At 29.5% G+C, this 19919-nt stretch overlaps 1 protein-coding gene across 4 annotated transcripts; it reads right to left on the bottom strand.

The window, feature by feature from the left end:
• Positions 1–3279: 3279 nt before the first annotated feature.
• LOC114120344 (chromodomain-helicase-DNA-binding protein Mi-2 homolog) lies at positions 3280–16260 on the bottom strand. 4 transcript variants are annotated; one of them, XM_027982218.2, is made up of 32 exons: positions 15871–16260; positions 14595–14662; positions 14365–14490; positions 14156–14303; positions 13918–14066; positions 13720–13860; positions 13404–13586; positions 13066–13317; positions 12760–12959; positions 12557–12680; positions 12280–12477; positions 12049–12209; positions 11805–11979; positions 11622–11743; positions 10944–11199; positions 10580–10882; positions 10282–10521; positions 9913–10223; positions 9567–9743; positions 9213–9336; positions 8918–9106; positions 8447–8849; positions 8253–8389; positions 7535–7626; positions 7264–7450; positions 6743–6925; positions 6532–6681; positions 5054–5290; positions 4738–4991; positions 4244–4604; positions 4005–4185; positions 3280–3932 (listed from the first exon to the last, which is right to left on the bottom strand). In XM_027982218.2, exons 1-32 carry the CDS (start codon positions 15905–15907, stop codon positions 3793–3795), a joined length of 6009 nt encoding a protein of 2002 aa, XP_027838019.2. In that variant the 5' UTR covers positions 15908–16260; the 3' UTR covers positions 3280–3792. The 4 variants fall into 4 exon arrangements, with proteins under 4 accessions (XP_027838019.2, XP_027838021.2, XP_027838022.2 ...); XM_027982220.2 differs by having other exon boundaries at positions 8253–8377; XM_027982221.2 differs by having other exon boundaries at positions 8253–8374.
• Positions 16261–19919: the final 3659 nt, after the last annotated feature.

Below are 19919 nucleotides of genomic sequence, written 5' to 3'. Positions count from 1 at the left end.
TTTATTTTTAAAATGCTACTTATATAAAATGTATAAAATATTAATTTTGGCGCAAATAATGTCATTTTTGCACCTTTGGGGCAATGGGGCTTATTTTAGGTATAAATGTATAATAGGTACCTATGATATTACTATATTAGTTAGGCCTTTGGCTTATATATCCTATACAATTTGGCGCAAATTATGTCATTTTTTCACCTTTAGCGCCTTGTCGTATGCGGTTTACCGCTTTTCATTACTATACGACATATTATGCGGTCTATCATGTGTTTTTATATTTAATTAAAATATCATCACTAGGGCTGGGATTTTGATACAAGGCATCTTTTTTTCTGGTGTTTTGAAACGTTGGGCCGTAAGTATAAAATGTGTTTTGGGTGATACTGATTATTCTAAAGTACCTAATCTTTTTTTGTATTTTTTTGGCAAAATTAACCTTAGATGTATTTTTAAGGGATAATTTGACGATTAAGTGCATTTTCTTAGTTTTTAGAGCATTTTTCACAATTTTGTTCTTAAAATGAACGAAAATTGTTAATTGTTGCGATTAACAAGGGACTTCCTGCAAAAGTGCAAAATGTCGACGGTACGGCGTACGAATAATAAATTATATAGTACAAGTTATCGTCGATAACAAATTTATCATAGCTAGCCAGCTAGGCCTCGATAAGTATTATTATTTAGTATTTACTGAATTAAACAAGTAACAAATACTATAGTGATTAATATACCTAACAATACTATGTCTATGAAAATGAAAAATAATATTTACATATTTTTTTCCAATTTATAAGCTATAATAAATAAAATTTAAATGCATTTCTATAGTGCATTTTTTGAGTTTTTAAAATAATTTTTGAATTTTTTTTAAGGGCATTAAAATTTCAGTCCCAATCATCACATATATGGGTGTATCTACAGAATATCATAAATATTTATTATTTATTACAATATGATTTGATGTCTCCTAAAAAAACATTCAAATGAGCCACCTTCATTATTTTTCCACCATCGTTCTGCTAGAAAATATATGAGTATCAATTTGAATAAATCAAATTTCCTTTAAAAACGTTGGTATTAAAGTACTTTCCTCTAATCAAATAATTAAATCGAAGTTTTTGGCAAACAATTAACATAGTTATTAAAAACTTTTATTAGAATTAAGTTTAATCGACGCCAACAGCCGGCGTCGACTTGATTGGGATGACTATTGGTATATGCGTGGTAGACTACATACAACAAGAACCTTCAACCTATTGTATTTTACACATAAATTAATAAATTGTATTGTTCAAATGAAAGAAAAATTCGCAAAATATATAAAAATCATGTATAGAAGAAATTTCGTATATAATCTTGTATAATGTAAAGCCAAATGTATTTTATACAGTGGTACCTACTACACAACGTAATTCACCAAACGTGCTAACCCCCCTTTTCCTTTTTTAATAATGTAGTTATTCAAATCTGATTTTTGTATTCTTTAAATATACTTACTCTTTATGTGTTACTTTAGGAATATCCTGTGGAGATACAAATTCTGATTTTCAAATTCCATACATGTATCAATAACTCCCATTTTATACAATAAATTATATTAGGTATACTTAAATGTTTTTTCTGAAACTGATGTATTCGAATTATTTAATTTTGTATACTAGTGATAACAAGTCTATGATAATGTCAATAATGGGTTTGGGGATATAGTGATTTAAAAATTGTATTACCTAACGTTTATATTTACCTAACAGTATGTATGTATATAAATTTTAAAAAATGGTTCAAATATAATTATTTTTAAACCATTGGTAACCATTATAAACATTTAAAAAATTGAAAAACTATTCGTTCAAATTTTAAATTAGATATATCAAAATTAAAACATATTCACTAAATTTGTAATTACTAATTAGGTACCCGGTACATTAAAAATGGAATTTTTTTTGAAAACAGAAGTTTGTATCGCCACAGCCGATACAGGACACTTCTCAAGTTGTACAAAAAAATCTCAAGGTCTTCAAGTATATATAGATATTATTAATTATTATGCATATAAAAATTCCAAAAACTAGAATTTGAATAAATTTATAATATTAAATGAAAAAATGGATGTGTACATTCTTAGTCAATTACCCAGCGTACATCTATTGTAAAATATAACGTCGAAAACCCTTACTCAAATCATATACTGCATAGCCTCAGTAAAAATACATAAGAGTAGGTATATTGTTTTTATTTTACATTCCTACCTAAATCTATACTATTCACACTTATAAGTTATAAGGCATACGTGATAAGTTACTATATTAGAACCCTGAAACTCGTCTAGGTTTTAAATGACAAATACGGATGACCTTCGTCGATACATTATCCAATTTTAAAATTTTTTCACATCAAATTTTTGTGAAATTTTAAAATTAGTGGAATTAGTATGATGCGCGTGTAAACGAATACATTTTTCCAAATATTAACTTTAAAATCTATTTGAATTTTTTTTCATTATCAATATTATAGTCAATATAGGTATCTATTATATTATGACTTATGAGCCAATTTATATTGTTATTCTATCGATCGTTTGATCGCCTCTGTTCTATTCGGTATAATATGCCTAGGTATTGACTATTAAAAAAAAAGTTCATCACATCAAGTTTTGTTGAAAAAATTCAATTTAGTTTTAAAATATTGTTTTTGTTCACATATAAAATTTATAATTGTTTCGTTATTCAATAAAAAAATGTTTGTTGATTCCAAATTTTAGATTCTGAACAGAGCGAGGAAATTATTGAGCCTTCTCTTATATATTTTTTTTTATTAAAGGTTGTAACCTTTGTTGTCACAAATTTGTATATGTTGTGAAGTTTTTCCATTTCCTAAAAAAAATCATCCATTATGAGCTAAATACGATAATAATTTTAGGAACAATAACAGCACACTATATGGCGGGGGGATAATACCAAAAGATATACTGCAGCATACAAATCCTAGCCCTGATGATTAGTATTCAGTTTCATACTTTCAAATTATAATATTCTGTTGAAAAGTGTAATTTAATAGTTATTTTCCAGTGTTCATTATTTTGCTCATTAGTAGTGAAAATAGCAATATTTAGGTAATGAATAAAATAAAATAATTCTCTGGTCATACGTCCTAAAATCACCGTTTGATTTAATGACTAGTTTTAGATCAATTTTTAGTTAAATGATGGTAACTAAAATTATATTACTTTTCTTTCTATACCATAAATATTTAGTTTTTCAATTATTCAACACAATAAAATAAATGTACACCTGACATATCAGTTGTTTTATTGTTTTACTTATCAGTTATCATCAAATACGTAATGAAAAAATGTCCTTATATTACAATCTAAAACCCTTAGAAAAAAAAATAATAATAATAAAATAAATATCATAAAAAAGTTATTAAGTAAATACATTTAAGCTAATGTAATTTTCCATTTTGTTGATAATAATTGTATGTACAATGTTTACGTCTCGTAAATTTTGACACTGCATATATATTATACAGTGGAAAAATAATTGGTCACTAATTTTCAAGATAAAAAGTACATTTTTTAATTAATTTTTACATTGGTATTCAATAGAAACTCAAACCTTTGTTGTGTAATAAATAAGAAAATGAAAAATAATCGGTTACCAACTCAATATTATAACCAAAATAGAGTATAGCAAAGAATTAAAATATAATTTTTTCTGTTTTAGATGGAGAGATCTAGAAATAAAGTAATATAAAAAAGGTTTTTGACGAATATAAAATACAAAATGGCACTTAAGCAGTGCTAGATGATGAAGTCTGTTGCCCAGGTACTGAATACTGGGGTCTGAAATTGGTGAAGTTGGTGTTGCCAAACGCACCATTTAATTGTCCATTTTGAAAACCATTAGGATATTGATTGCTTATGGTACCAACTAAAATAACATTTTTTATTTAATATGATGTAAATTAATAAGACAATTTTAAATATAAAAAATAATATTTACCACCAGATTGTTGTTGGGAAGTAGAAGTAGCTGAAGATGTGGTAGCAGCCAAACGAGATAATATAGATCTCTCAGACATTTGAAGTCGCTGGGCAACTGGAGGTATACGAGCCAATGTTGCTGGCAATCTGCTTACATCAGATTTCATATCTGACAAAAGTTCTTCCAATTGATTTAGTACCTAAAAAATAATGAATACTTTAATAATAGGATCTATGATTTTAACATTTTAACCATACTTTGTGAAGAACAGCATTGGCTGGTTTGTTACCAGCTAAACTCTCTTTAGACAAGTGTTGATGTGATTCAGCCAAACACTCTACTTCAGCAAATCGAGCATTCAATGACATTGCTGGATGATTTGGATCTTGTGTAAGGTTCAAATAGGCAGCGCGCCTAAGTTGTTCCTCAATCACAAGTGCTTGTTCCAATAATTTAAATCTTCTTGCTAAAAATTTGTTCTTGATTTCTAAGAAGTTTCCTTTACCAACATCCATTTTAAAAGGTTCATTGATAATAGCAAAACGGATGTCGTTTTGAATATCTTGCCAACGACCATAACCATGTGTTACAATGCCCGCCAATAACCAATAATCATGTCTTAAAAAATAAAATAATAATAAATATATGTAATGTACTAATTTATAATTTATGTACATTAAAAATCATTTGAATTTTAAATTTCAAACATTTTAAATGACAGTTATACTTAAGATAGAAAAAAAAAACATACCTCCTATGCCAGATTTCATATTCTCGTCCAGGAACTGCTGCTTTTTCTTCATTTACCCACAATGTATGAAGTTCAGTAAAACCACCATCAGCAATGTTAAACATGAATTTCCTTGTGATTTTATCTTCTTTATCATTTTCAGTTCCAATGCCAGCTGCTACTTTAGCTCTTTCAGCCTCCTCTAATAATTTTTTCTTAGCTTCATCATCGGCTTGCAATGCTTTTGCTGATGCTTCAGCAGCTTTCTTTTCTTCCTACAAAATTATAAATGGTTAATAAAAAAATTATATATATAAAAAAACAAGTTGGCATGTACTTCTTTCTTATCAATTGTGGATGGTTCAGATTCTTTTTCTTTTTCTTCTTCTTTCTTTACAGTTTCAGATGTAGCTACAGAATTACTTTCTTTTTGTTCAGTTGATGAAACATCAGACTGTTCAACCTTAACTACACTGTCACTTTCTTGTGTGCTTTCTTTTTCTGGAGTTTTTTCTTCTGTTGGTTTTTCTATTTGAAGATTCACTGCTTCTTCAGGTTCTTCTTTAACAACAACCTAAACAATTTTTTTTATGTAATTCAATAAACAGTGCCAGATATTATAGTATTTGTTTATATAGTAATAAAAATAATTAAATAATATTAATTTATCGTTAACATTTTATCAATGAGTTATCAGCATATGTTATAGATTATAAATATAGTTGTAAATGCATGTAAATTGTTAGAAATATTATTAGAGGCAATACAACTTTAGAAAAATAAAAAAAACAATTAAGTACCCTTTTAATTTTAAAAAATATGATTTTATCATCTGAATTAGTCATAAAACCCAAAATTTATTTTGTTACAATAATAAACATACACCATAATATACAAAACATATGTTTACAAATAAAACATTAGATATTATTAGGGAAAGAACTAGGACCACTTGAGATATATACACCCATTATGTATAAAATAAATATATTATTAGGAAACAAAAGCAAGTTTGATAATTATTATAAAAAAAACTAATAGGGGAGGGACTCAGGCCCCACATTTGTCGCATGAACTAAAAAACCACTATTAATTAAATATCCAGTGGCCTAGCTCAGAATAAGGATGACACGTAAAAGGGATTTCTATTTTCATTACTGAGTCTTGAGCACTTTCGCACCAGTCTCAATAACATTGTTTTTTGAAGATTTAGAAATGTTGGATACTGAAATTATTGTGGAACTTATTTTAATTTTATTATCTGGAATAGAAACTTGGAACTCTGAAATTAAGTTTATACAGGAGGGCAAGGGAATCGACTTCACCATTTATAAGTTTAGAAAGAAACGTAAGATTAGCTCCAACATAGACCAGACAAAAGAGCAATACAACATCTTAAGAAAGCTGGACAGTTTAAATTCAGCCGAAATTCTTCTCGCAAAACTAAGAAGTTTCAAAGCCTTACAAGTAACTTTCTTAATATGAGTACCAAATGTAAGAGATCAATCAAAAGTAATATCAAGGTTCATAATACAGGTACCTGGCTAAGTACTATTTTAAGTAGATATAAACATTTTTAATAGCACAATATTTATTTCTTGTAATAATTAATAATTATCTACTATTAAATAAGACACACAACATAAATTATTGTAGTACACTCAATTGTTGATCAATAAGGCATACAATAATAATAACATGATCAAATACTATCAGCAGAAAAAGCATCAACATAATTCATTATATGTCAGTTTTACATTATTCCTAATTAATAACCAATGAACATTTAATAATTTATAAATCAATTTTACTCACAGTTGTTTCTTCTGGTGTATCAATTTTAGCAGATAATTCATTTTCTATTTTAACAGTAGGTTTGTCTTTGTCAGTGCTTTCTTCAGATTTAATTTCTATTGGTTTATCATCGGTAGTTGCTGGTGTTTCTTTTAATTTCTCCTCAGGATCCTTGAAAATAATAATTTACAATATAATATTTTAAGCAATTAAATTGTAAGATTTGCACTACTTTTGGTTTATTATCTGTTTCAACTTCAGTTTTTTCTGAAACAGTAGTTGTTGGCGTTGAAGCTTCAGAACGTGGTACAGGAGTTGAACTAGTAGATGCATCAGCTGCTTTGATAGTCTGAATGGGCTTACGAATAAGCTCTGGCATACTGTAGAAACCATTTATTTCTTCAAATTCTTGAACCTTCAATAATAATAAAAAAAAAATGTATTTGTAACAATTAAATAATATACATTCTGTAAGATATCCCCAAAATTCTTTATTCAAGAGCCATATTATATCAAAAAAAAAAAAAAAATTAAAGGATTTTAGTCGGTCAAAATTATATATAAGTCTATGATATTTTTAACCCTAAAATTAATTACACTATGAGACAGATGATAGTACCCCACATGTTGTAACATTCAACATATAATGAGTACATGCAATAATGATTAAGGATATAATAGATATTTTTAAATTATCCGCGTTTACATTTCAAAGTTTGGAGATACTACCTACTTTTATATTATAATACTTACTTTTTTGCGAATTAGTGACATAACACCAATTCTTGTGAGTACATGCTGTCGACTTAAACCCTCCCGTGGTACACCATCAGCAAAATTTTCAGAATTATCAGCACCAGGTTCACACAAATGACGCATAAATAATGAAACATATGCTTTGAAATTTTTTTCTGATTTTCCTCTCAAGTCTCTTACAAGCCTAATTATATTAAGTATTAAAAAATTGAAAAAAATAAATTATATAAATAAATATTTAACACAAACAATCTAAATCCAATATTACCATTGAGAGTTAAAGGCATCTTGAGGTGGCATTCCATACCTCATAATTGCATTTAAGAAAGCCTTTCTTTGACGAGCATTAAATCCAAGCACCTTAGAATAGTAAAAAAAATTATAATGAAATAAATAATTTTGTACTTGAAGACGACACTACAATTACATTTGTTGTATATGTATTAACTAGTTTTCGTAAAAAAATTCTCGTGCCTTGCTTTAAAACTAAACAATTATTGAAAAAATCCTCAAAGATATTGATAATTTTAAATTTGATTCACTCTTACACTAAAACTAATAAAACTTAATACAATCCAACTTCTAGTAGTTATTATTTCAGGGCATTCATAGAAGATGTGGGCAATGAAAACATCAAGTATTAAATGCAAAAATAATTTACAATACTTCACATTGAACCCAAATCATTTTATAAAGCTACTGTGGTCTTATCAATTACTTTTAAAGCACATTTACAGTTACACCTTAATAATAAAGAAGCAACAAATGTATGTACTGTCTTTCTAAAATAATAAAATAAAAACATTTATTTATTAAATGTAGAAAAAGGCCTTTAATAAAAGCACAGATTACTTAATATGCTATTATTCTAAATCTGTTTCCTTTAATTTTCCAATTAGGTAAACATAACATTTAATTAACTGTAGATGTTAGCTTATTCCATGTTTGGATTAATAATGAGGTATCTGCATGAAATTGCTACTTACTTCAATATTTCCACCCACTCTAGCCAATAATGGAGGCAAAGGTCGATCTCTCTCTTCTTTTCTTTCAGGTTTACGCTTAAGTTTTTTACCAGCTTCTCCATCCTTCTCATCAAAGTCGTCATCTTCTTTGTCATCATCTTTAAATTAGAAAATATCAAAAACAAAAAAGAGGTTTCCTATTTCAGAAATCATACCTGATGGTGCAGAGAAGTCAGAGTTATAATCAGACAGATTTTCTTGCCATGTAGTATCTTCACGTGTTGAATCTACAACACCACCACCATCATTGTAATTAACTTGTTTACGAACACGTTTTCCTTTGCCCAATGTTCTAGAAATATCTTCTTGATGTTGCTCATAATGATGACGAAGTAATTTAACCCAATATGCAGGATCAGTATTTTCTGCTTCCTGTTTTATTACTTCTGTATTAGCTTCTTCTTCTTCGTCTTCTTCTTTAGTTACATAACTAGCCACTTTGAATGATGACAAATACTCATTAGACCAATTTTCTTTTTGTTCAATACCAATTTTAGAACGGTCTAATAATTCTTCAACAGCTTTGTCATCATAATGAATAGCTTCTTCTTCTTTACCCTAGTATATAACAATGACGGTTTAATAAGTTTTTGATTCGTAATACAAACCAAATAATTTTTAAATACCTCTTCTTCTTTAAATAGTTCTTCAGTTCCAAACCGTAATATATCATCCAATTCTTGTTTAGTAAAATTAGTCTGTTTACCTCCCATACCAGGTCTAACAACTAAGTGAGTTAACATCATTTTTCTTTTAGCTACTTGAGTAACTCGTTCTTCAACTGAATTCCTTGTCACAAAACGATATATCATAACCTAAATATATATATATATATAATAAAGGTTTAAGCATAATTCAATAATTAGATTGTAATTATTAGAAATACAAAATACAAAATATATGTATAAAATAAATTATCACCTTATTTGCTTGACCAATACGATGAGCTCTTGAAAAAGCTTGTATATCATTGTGAGGATTCCAATCAGAATCATAAATAATGACAGTATCAGCAGTTGCCAAATTAATTCCTAAACCACCAGCCCTTAAAAACAAATATAAAATTTAACATTCACGTACAGCAAAAATTTGTATTCTAACTAAATATTTAGTTAAATGTTAAAAACATTTTATTTTGTTTAAAAGTATCATTCAAATTAATTCATTTAAAGAAATGATAGGTAAAACAATACTACTACACTGCTGGTTTTATATAATAATATAAAATTAAAAACTGATAATATGAATATAATTATTTATATTTCAATAAAATACCTGGTTGAAAGCAAGAATACAAATTGTTGAGCACCAGGGGCATTAAATCTGTCAATTGCTTCTTGTCTTTGATTTCCTGTTATAGAACCATCAATTCTTTCATATTTATAACCTTCTCCTTCAAGATAATCTTCAAGAATATCTAACATTTTTGTCATTTGAGAAAATATTAAAACTCTGAAAACATTTTAATACATTATAAATGATACCATTACACTTAATTGATAGATCATTTTTGACATTAGAATACTAAATGAATTTAAATATTAAATATATTTAAAGCTTATAATAGTAATGCAAATAAAAATTAATAAAATCTATACTTAATAGTTTATATTTAATTTACCGGTGATTTGTTTCTTGGAGTTTTTTAAGCATCTTAGATAATAAAACTAGTTTTCCAGCTGCTCTAGTAAGAGCACCAATTTCATAACTTCCATTGATAGATGTTGGAGCTTCTTGAGCAGCAGCAGGGAATAGGTATGGATGATTACAACACTTTTTTAAATCCATCATAATATTTAATAAGGACACTTGCTGTCCTCCACCTCTCGGATTTAGAGCTTCAAAATTTCTTGTTAGTATATATTTATAATATTTCTTTTGCATTGGAGATAATTCAACACGTACAATAAACTCTGATTTTGAAGGCATATTCTAAAATTTTATTATTAGTAAGCAATATATATTTTATATGAATAAAATAAAAATATACCTTTAAAACATCAGCTTTTAATCTTCTAAGCATGTGAGGTCCTAACATTTCGTGAAGACGCTTGACTTGCTCTTCTTTTGAAATATCAGCAAATTCATTTTGAAAAACTGTTAGATCGTTAAATTTCTCAGGAGTCAAAAAATTTAATAAATGGAATAACTCTTCTAGATTATTTTGCAGAGGAGTACCAGTTAATAATAGCTTGTTACGAATATTGTAGCCAGCCAAAAGTCTAAAAAACTGTATTACAAAAATTATAATAAGTAAATTTATTTATCTTAAGTTTTTATTTAATTACTTTTGACTGGTTGCTTTTGAGTCTATGAGCCTCATCGACAACTAACACGGCCCATTCAATTGATCCTAACAATGGGGCGTCTATTGAAATTAGTTCATAGCTCGTAAGTAATACATGAAATTTAACTGCGCCTTTTATTTTATTACAACGTACACCGGAACGAGTATCATCAAATGAAAATTCATTTTCTCTAATCGTAACTCTAGAGTCCTTGTCTCCTACATAAGACACAACATAAAAGTCTGGTGCCCATGTTTCAAATTCACGTTCCCAATTGATAAGTGTCGATAGTGGTACACTGACCTAAAATTTAAACAAAAAATGCAATAAATAAAAATAAAATGTATATTTTTGTACTACTTACCAAAAATGGACCTTTGCAATGTCCTTCTTTATAAAGAGAGTATAAAAATGTTATAGTTTGAATAGTTTTGCCAAGACCCATTTCATCAGCTAATATTGTATCAATGCCTTGACCCCAAGAATATCTTAACCAATTCAAACCTTCCAATTGATAAGGATGTAATTCCATACCAGTATCCACTACATAATCAGGTTGCTTTTCATATTTCTTTTTTAAATCTGATATTGGCTTATCAGGGGCTGCTACAAATTTGCGACTGGAAATAAATATGATAAGATATGGTTTTAAATTTTAGCCACAAATTAAGCTCAATTAGAAAAAAAAATGTAGGTATTTTTATACTACTTAAATACTATTGTTTATAATAACAACATTTTAAATTAATAAATAAAATATAAAAATGTCTTTAAGGTTGAATAAAAGATAAAGAAATATTGTATTTGTATAATAGTAAATTGATTAATTAAAAATTAAAACAAAATACTTTAAATATTCACTTAAATAACAAAAAATAACTTTTAAAGTATTACAATTTCAAACATGCAAATATATATGTATATATATATATACTTTAGTATTGTCAAGGTCACAAAATAATGGTCTATTATATTATAAAGGAAAAACTTTATAAATTTAATAATATCAGCTTTTTATTAATGATAATAATTAATAACATACCAAGTAAGTCCCATTGTTGCTTTAGGTGTTTCTTCGTCTTCAACTGAATCTTTTTTGCTACTGCCCTTTTTTCCTTTCACTTTTTTGGTTTTCTTTGATGTATCACACGATGCTCTTAGTTCCTATTTAAAACCATTAATTATTTATAAATATTAAAAATATAATTTGTTTAATAAAATTTACCCAATAATAATCAATGAATGACTTCAAATCCGTATATTCAGGATTTTCATGTTCCCATGTAGCTAAGCTGTATGGCAAGTCTCGCCATTTAACTAAATACATCATACGTGCATCTCTTAAATGCTTATGATTTAAAATCCTGTGGACTAATAGCCATTCCGGTTTTACACCATACCTAAAATACAAATATATTTAAAATAAATAATGAACAAATAATAGTAAATATCAAATTTAATGGTAATACCTGTAGAACTTCTCTTCTAATGCAGACTGATCACCACCGACTTCACGTAGTCTTTTCCATCGGTTGTCCAATTCATCTAATGGTTCTTCTAATTTAGGTGGTTCATCCATGTCATACTTTCGCATATAACTTCTAATAGTGATTGGATGAAAAACTTCCATCTGTATGATACATTTGATTGTTTAGTATTCAAACAAAATATATATTTCAATATCACAAGGGAACACTTACTTGAACTTCTGACACCCAGTCACATTTCCAATAACTCTGATCTTGCCATTTTACAAAGTATTCACGTTGCCTTTGTTGTTTATTTCGTCGCCTGTTAACCTTTTCAGTTTGTTCATCAGCTGGTTTATTAGGGTCTTCTGGTAAAGGTTTCCAACGCCAAGTCAAGATTTTTGATACTTTCCCAGGTAATGGTTTTGCCTAATGTTATTCATATTAAAAATAAGTAATTTTAATATGAATTGCTTAAATAAGTTAATTGATTTCAATTCATCCTTACCGAACATCGAGGACACTTCCAATCACCATCAGGTACATCAGTAATAGGTGGACTCAAACAGAAAGTATGATAAGCGGCTGGACAGGAATCACAGCATAAAAGCTCACCTCCATCTTTACATACTCTATTGCCATAAAATATATAATGTATTAATTTTAAGTTTATCAGATAATTTAATTTTTTAAGTGGCTATGATAACTTACCTGCAAAATTCTTGATGTTCATCTTCTTCTTGTTCTTGTCCGCCTTCACTTTCACAATGTGGACATGACCATTTTCCTTCAGGAGTATCTTCTAACTCTGGATCCAAACATACAAGATGATATGCTCTTGGACAAGTATCACATAAGATAATCTCCCCTCCTTGTTGGCAGACCTCACAGTAATCTTGATGATCTGTTTGCTAATATACAAATTATTGAATATGTTAATATTTTATCTAATATTTTAAAAAAAAAAGTAATCACATTTAAATAGTAAATAGGTACTAATAAAGATTATAAACTTACTTCATATCCTTCTTCGCCATCACCACTACCATCTGGAAATTTGGAAGTCATCTTGGTCTTTTTCTTCTTTTTGGACTTGTTACCAATTTTAGTTTTTGCTTTCTTTTTAGGAGCATCAGGATCTTCAGCCTTCTTTTCAGGCACTTCAGCTTCAGCAGCAGCACCTTCTTCAGCTTCTTGCAACATTTGCTCAAATTCAGCATCAGAATCACCTTGAGTATCTCCAGCTCCTACACCTTCTGCATCATCATCCTAAACAATAAATAATCAATTATAAACATATCAAATATATATAAATGGTATAATTTCCTAAGAAATTAATTTTAATTTAAACTAACAGAACTTGCTTGTTTGCGTTTTCCAAGCCTAATTTTTAATGTGGGAACTTTAGAGGTAGATCCTTGTGAATTCCTCTTATTACCACCACCACTCCGTTTAGCACGATTACTTCGTTTTTTACTCTTTTTTTCTTCTACTTCTTCTTCTTCTTCTAATTCATCTAATTCATCCACTGATCTCGACTGAAAAATAAAATAAGTTATATTGTGAAACTTGATTACTATAAATGCTATAATTATCTTATATTACTAAGTGCAGATGGATATGGTTAATAATTTTAAATATTTAAAAACACTTTTTTTATACATCACATACCTTGTGTCTGGAAGTTGAACTTTTAGGCTGATATTCAGGTTCTTCATTTGCTTCGAATTCTGGTTGTTCTTGATGTGGGTTTTGCTGGCAGAAGTCACGCCATTTTGCAGCAACTAACATCATCATTTTAGCAATCACAACCTACATAAAAAAATTATAATAATATTTTTAAATCGTAGATAATATTAAATTTCTTACCTTAGGATTTTCTTTAGCAAGAATGGGCCTAACATGTTGCTGAAATAATTTGTAAGTGGTTAAGTTTTGATAGTCAGCATCAGTGTAATCAATTGAAACATCTTGTAAACCAAATGTTTGACAGACTTCTTCAACTGATGGCATTCCCGCTAAAATTGGTAAAAAAAAAAAAAAAAGGTAGTTTTAACTAACTTTTAGTATCTTATATTTTTTAAAATTAAAATTAAATAAACCGTACTGCCATTATTATCTTGGGATGTAGTAGTGGATGTACTAGGCTGATGATGCTTAGAAGACGAATTTTTTGATTTCTTAGACTTACGATTTGAATAATCTGAATCATTAGCAGCAGTAGTTTCTTCTTCAAAATTACCGAAATCACTTTCCTATAAATATAAATACATCCAATTAGAATAAAAAAGATTTAATATATAAATAAAACAATACCTCAGCACTATCTCCACCCCTTTTTCTTTTCTTTCTTTTCTTTTCTTTTTTGGAATCACTTTTTGCTTTACGCTTTTTACCTCGCTTCTTTTTGCGACCATCAGGATCATATTCATCATCCTCCTCCTAAACGGAATAAATAAATAAATAATATATAATATACCTATATCAAAATACATGAACTTATTTCAAAGCAAATCTATTAAAAATAGCTAAATTTTAATACTAACCTCTACACGTTTTTCTTCCTCAGAATCAAATGAGTTTTCTACCCGACTTGATGGTTCATCATATTCTTCTAAAAATAAATAAAATGTTAATTGATTTTCTAAAAAATTAACTGAATAACATAAAATTAATAATAAGTGTTAAACTACAAAAATCACTATTTATTAAATCAAGATAATTAGGTAGGTATACAGTGAAACCTTATTTTTATATTTATAATAATATTTGCATAGTAATTAAACTTAAGAGTATTAAAACTAAATGATACAGTAATAGAAAAGTAGGTATAGGTATTTTGATTAAACTGAGTACTTCCTTTCAGAAGACATAATAGGTGCACAGAGAGGGGGGCAAGCTGGGGAAATTGCCCTTCTGGCTTTTTAAGAATATGTTTTTAGATAAATTACTATTTATTACCTATATAACAAATTCAAACATTATCCCCCCCTTAGAAAAATTTCTGCGGGCACCTATGTAAGACATTTGTATTGTTAGGAGTTTGTAAATCTATGACTAAAAAATGACTTTTTTTTGTTTATGTATATAATATTCTGTATAATATATTGTGATAAAAGATAATTTTATCTATTGAGTTAAAATCTAAGTATGATCTACTCGATGATCTATTTCTCCATGTTTTATAGCAAACAGGAACAAATTTCAAGTAGGTAAATAACCAATTGTACAAAAAACAAGAATATAAAAATGATGTGAGCGGTCACAAGCAAAATTATATCAAATTACAGTGTTGAGTAATGTTAGCCAACACTAATGAATTGATAAGCATTTGGACAAAATTTACAGTAGAAAAAATGCACCGCTCCATCAGAGAATCGATGTAATGACGATCTCTCAATTTCATGTCACTCGTAAGTTTAAAGTTTAAAATCGAGACGTCAGTAAAACGAGGTAAAATGTGAGCATTTTTTGGTGACAGGTAGACATCTCGGAAAGGTAACGAGTTGGACCTCGTAAATACGAGGTAACGTAAAAACAATACCTATTGGAAATAGATAGTATAGGTAATATTTAGTTATTATCGATATTGACCGCGTTAGTGAAAAATCCAGCGGCGGCACCGTTCCACCATTTTGTTTACGGTTGGCCCCATTCGCGAAAACGATGGCCCTAATGAGCCGATTAGTAGCGGGCGGTGGTGGGGGGGGGGGAGCCGACGAGACGGTGGCGGACGGTACGCGCGCGCCGCGGGGACGGCGACACCGGCGGCGAAAAAAACCGCCGTCGCAGCGTATAAACGAGCCGGGAATTGTGTTTTACCGGTGAAAGACTCCTCGACTTCTTCGTCCGATGCCATCGCGTTTGCCGGTGATCTACTGGCCGCCGCTGTGCACGTTGGATATCACCATCGGATGCGGACACCACGACGGACGGAGCAGCGAATGCCGTGCGGTCGCGTACTCGGAACAACACAACACGCGCACCGTCGTTGTGTCGGTTTGTTGTGGTTTGTCTGTTGTGTCGTTGTCGTGACGCGACGCGACAGCCGTTGGCGGCGACGATCGACGGTGGAGACGCCGAAAACGGAATAAAAACACTAAACCGCCGAAACGAAAAAAAATTAATAATAATAATAATAAACGATATATAAGCGTAATATCGCGTTGTAGACGGTTCGCGTTGTTTGGTTATTGTCTTTGGAGTACACACACGGGGGGAAAAATGCGATCGGCGTTTGTGCGCCTGCGCTCTGGACGCCGCGATCGTGGAAAACAGCGCCGCGGTTTCGGGTGGTGGACGATTTCGGAACGACCGCGTCCAAGACCAGACCGATCGGTGTGGCGCGGTGCGCGGGGTAGCGGTTCGGCGGCGCGGCGGCGGTGTTGTTTTGTGTCGACTCTTTAGCTACACCGTTGTACGCGAACTCACGGACGACTTGGGTGAGCGGCGAGTAGCGGTGGCGTTGGTGGTGGGGAACAGGGAAAAATTATTACGGGGAAAAGAGACTGAAAAAAAAAAAAAAACTAAGGAAAAAAGGAAGGGAATCGCGTATAAGATTTTTTTTAATATTATGCTCAATGTTCATGCCATTGCTCCGGCCGGTGGTTCGCGCTCCCGATGTTACGAGTCAGGATTGCATTCATTACTATTATTAATAATATCGTGACTAAATAAACTTCTTTAGTCACGATTATTATCGCTGCGTTTGGTAGGATCGACGTCTATATTATACATAATAATGTAACATAACGTTTTTATTTTATGGTACAATATATAGGTTTTGTCCACAAAATTGTTCATGAAAATGTTGAAAAACCAAGGTCCTGCCGCCGCCAAGTTCCACGCCGAATGATTTAGTTGTCGGTATCCAGACATTCAGTATTCATTTTTTACAAATGTACCTTATAAATTATAGTAATATCACTAATATCACTTCAGTCGCGGGTTGAACTAATATGTCATACTGCTATCATTAGTCAATTTAAATAATCTTTATGATAATATTGTGGATTCTTGATAAATTCTAATGGGTATCGGCATCGACGACACCGCCAATAAGCACTATAACCTACAAATAAATTGTGTTTTGACTAATGCATTAGTTAATAGCTACGTTTTCAATGTTTTCATGCGTTTCCAAATTTTTTTGATTACGATCTCCAAGAAAATTAGATGCCCCATAGACCTTTTTACTAGTATAAGCCATAAGGTTTATGAGAACCTATATACTTTAACATATCGCGTATTCGGTTTTCTCTAAAATACGCCTATTAATTGTATATAGACATAAACTATTTTATGACGATATCACCAAAGTGACTTACACAGTTATTCTTCTCATATTATTTCATATTTACTTACATTCTCTGATTCTCACAATCGTCATTCGTTAATCACCATAATTATAAACATAATATCATTTAAGATTTAACGTAATTGAGAATTTATTATTGGTCTACAATCTTAAATTTTTAAATATTTCACACCCGTGTCTTTTCTATATACCTACTTGAATAGTGGTGATGTCAATTGTTGTATAGGGACTCATTTTCTAGAATAAATATTATATAGTATGCACTGTGCGTTATTAATTATTTATACAATGTAGTATTTAGGTACTCTAACCAAACTTAGGTACACTATATTTAAATCGCTGTTTGTTTTTATGTATTTATGTGTATATAATTATAGAGGTGACAATAGATAATATTTCTTAAAACTAATTTGGTTAAAAACAATAAAAACTATTGTTTTATTTGAGTTTTAATAATTTTATACTTAACAACTTAACTAATGTAGTTGTAGAGGTTAGAACTTAGAGGTACCCAGGCTTGGTAGGTACCTAATAATATACTAGTATAAATTAAAGGATTTGATTGGAACAATACTTATACTACTATACTAGCAATGGGTAGTATACAAGTTAGAGTGATTTCGCGTCTATGAACATGGATAAGAAAAAAATATTTGTACTTTTATTATTATTATCATTATTTTATTATTATTTAATATTTAGTATTATTCAATTATATTCATCATCGACCTTTTTGAAATTTTATTCGTAATACAGATGGATATTTTTACAATGTAAAAATAAACACTAATGTGACTAATTTGTAGTAGTTGGTGATGTTTTATGGACAAAGTGTTAAATAACAATAATAATTAGGTGATGCTCAAATGTTTAACGTCTGAAAAAATAAACATTGGATATTCTAAATTTACATTTACTTATTATAGTTTTTTCACATTAGGAACAGAAGTACCCGGAGTGAACTATTTTCACAAGATTTGTATGGTTGTTGGATACCTACTTTGTATATAGGTTACATGGAAAAAATGAAAAAGCGGACAGTTCGTACTATATTTTAGGTAGAATAAATATATTATATTATATTTTACGTAAGTATAATTAGAAATTTAAATAAAAATTTCATATAGTTTGATGGTAGATTTTGAATAAAAATAAATTAATAATTTATATAATTATTAGTTTAATCAGTTATATACGCAGAACTAAATTACCAAAATAAGAAATCAAGGGATGTAGATCTTAAAAAAACATTGACTACAACTACATATTAACTATCTAATTAGTTATTTCTTCAACGAGTAAAAACGTTAAGAATGTTTATATTTTAAAATAGTGTTTCTTTAAATATCATTTGATTAATATTAATTGTAATCGCGATTGAAATCGTGCAAGTTTGATATAAAGTTCGGGGTAATTTAATTGTATCTCATTAAAAAAAATATAGTACCTTGTTAAGTCTGGGATAAATTATTATTAATTCATCATAACCGTATTAAATGTTTGCGGTATGCAAATCAAACATCTAACTGCAGGTACCTACAAGTGTCGGCTAAGTGTTTATCGGTTTACACTGCATTTACAAGTATATAAGTAATTGTATATTGAAATAATTGAAAAAACAACAATTATGGTACCTATACAAAGAGACCAGACTTCGTTTATCTCGAAGTCTATCATTTCATCCAACCTTAGCTGATGCTAGTGCATAAGCACGGGTTTCAGAGCTCCCGGTGGTCATACAAGGTGTTATCGAAGATGCCTGTAAAGGTAGATAGGACATGTCCTGATTTGTAAACCATCAGTTCTCACATCATTCTTTGTTTTGGTACTGGTTCTCCTTATGTTGTCTTTTCGAGACAACCAACGTTTGCCGCCCTATATTACACGCTTGTTTCCTTTTTAAAATCTGGGTTGAGCCAATAACTGCTACCACTTATTTTAAAGTATAATTATAATAACTGTAGGCTGTAGCCTTGTAATTGGCCACGTATGGAATAATTTAAATTAAATGGGGTTGTCTTTGTTTTATATTGATATGTCAGTAAAGTATTAAAATCATGCCAAATGGTTAGATCACCTATTCATAAGTTCAAGTTTAAAAAGGTAGGTATAAGGGAGCACTACTCTGTTGTACACTAGGTGCCGAGTGGGTCACTATTATAGATGTGTTAAATTTGAATTCAATGATATTATATCATTGAACACAAAACTTGAATGGAAACGCTCTGTCAGCCTATGTTATCAAATATATTTCATATATTTTTATATGTAGCTATTTTAATCTATTATTAAATACAGCTATTTTTATATTGCTATTATTAGCTATTTATTTTATTTTTAGTATTTAGGTAGGTTGATATATTTTTTTCGAAAATATTGAATTAATTTTAATATTAGTATTTAATTATTATAATGATGATATAATATGTTTTTAATATGGTAATATTCCTTTACCCACCATACACACACAATTCTAAGTACGTGACAATGCCCCCTTTAATTATTATTTTAATTCGTTACCTTTTAAAATTTATTAAATTAGTTATGTTTTATA

Source organism: Aphis gossypii, chromosome 2, assembly GCF_020184175.1.
Source record: "Aphis gossypii isolate Hap1 chromosome 2, ASM2018417v2, whole genome shotgun sequence".
In the NCBI taxonomy this organism is placed as follows: Eukaryota; Metazoa; Arthropoda; class Insecta; order Hemiptera; family Aphididae; genus Aphis; species Aphis gossypii.
The sequence above is the reverse complement of the archived record's forward strand: the minus strand, read 5'-3'. Positions and strand labels throughout refer to the sequence as shown.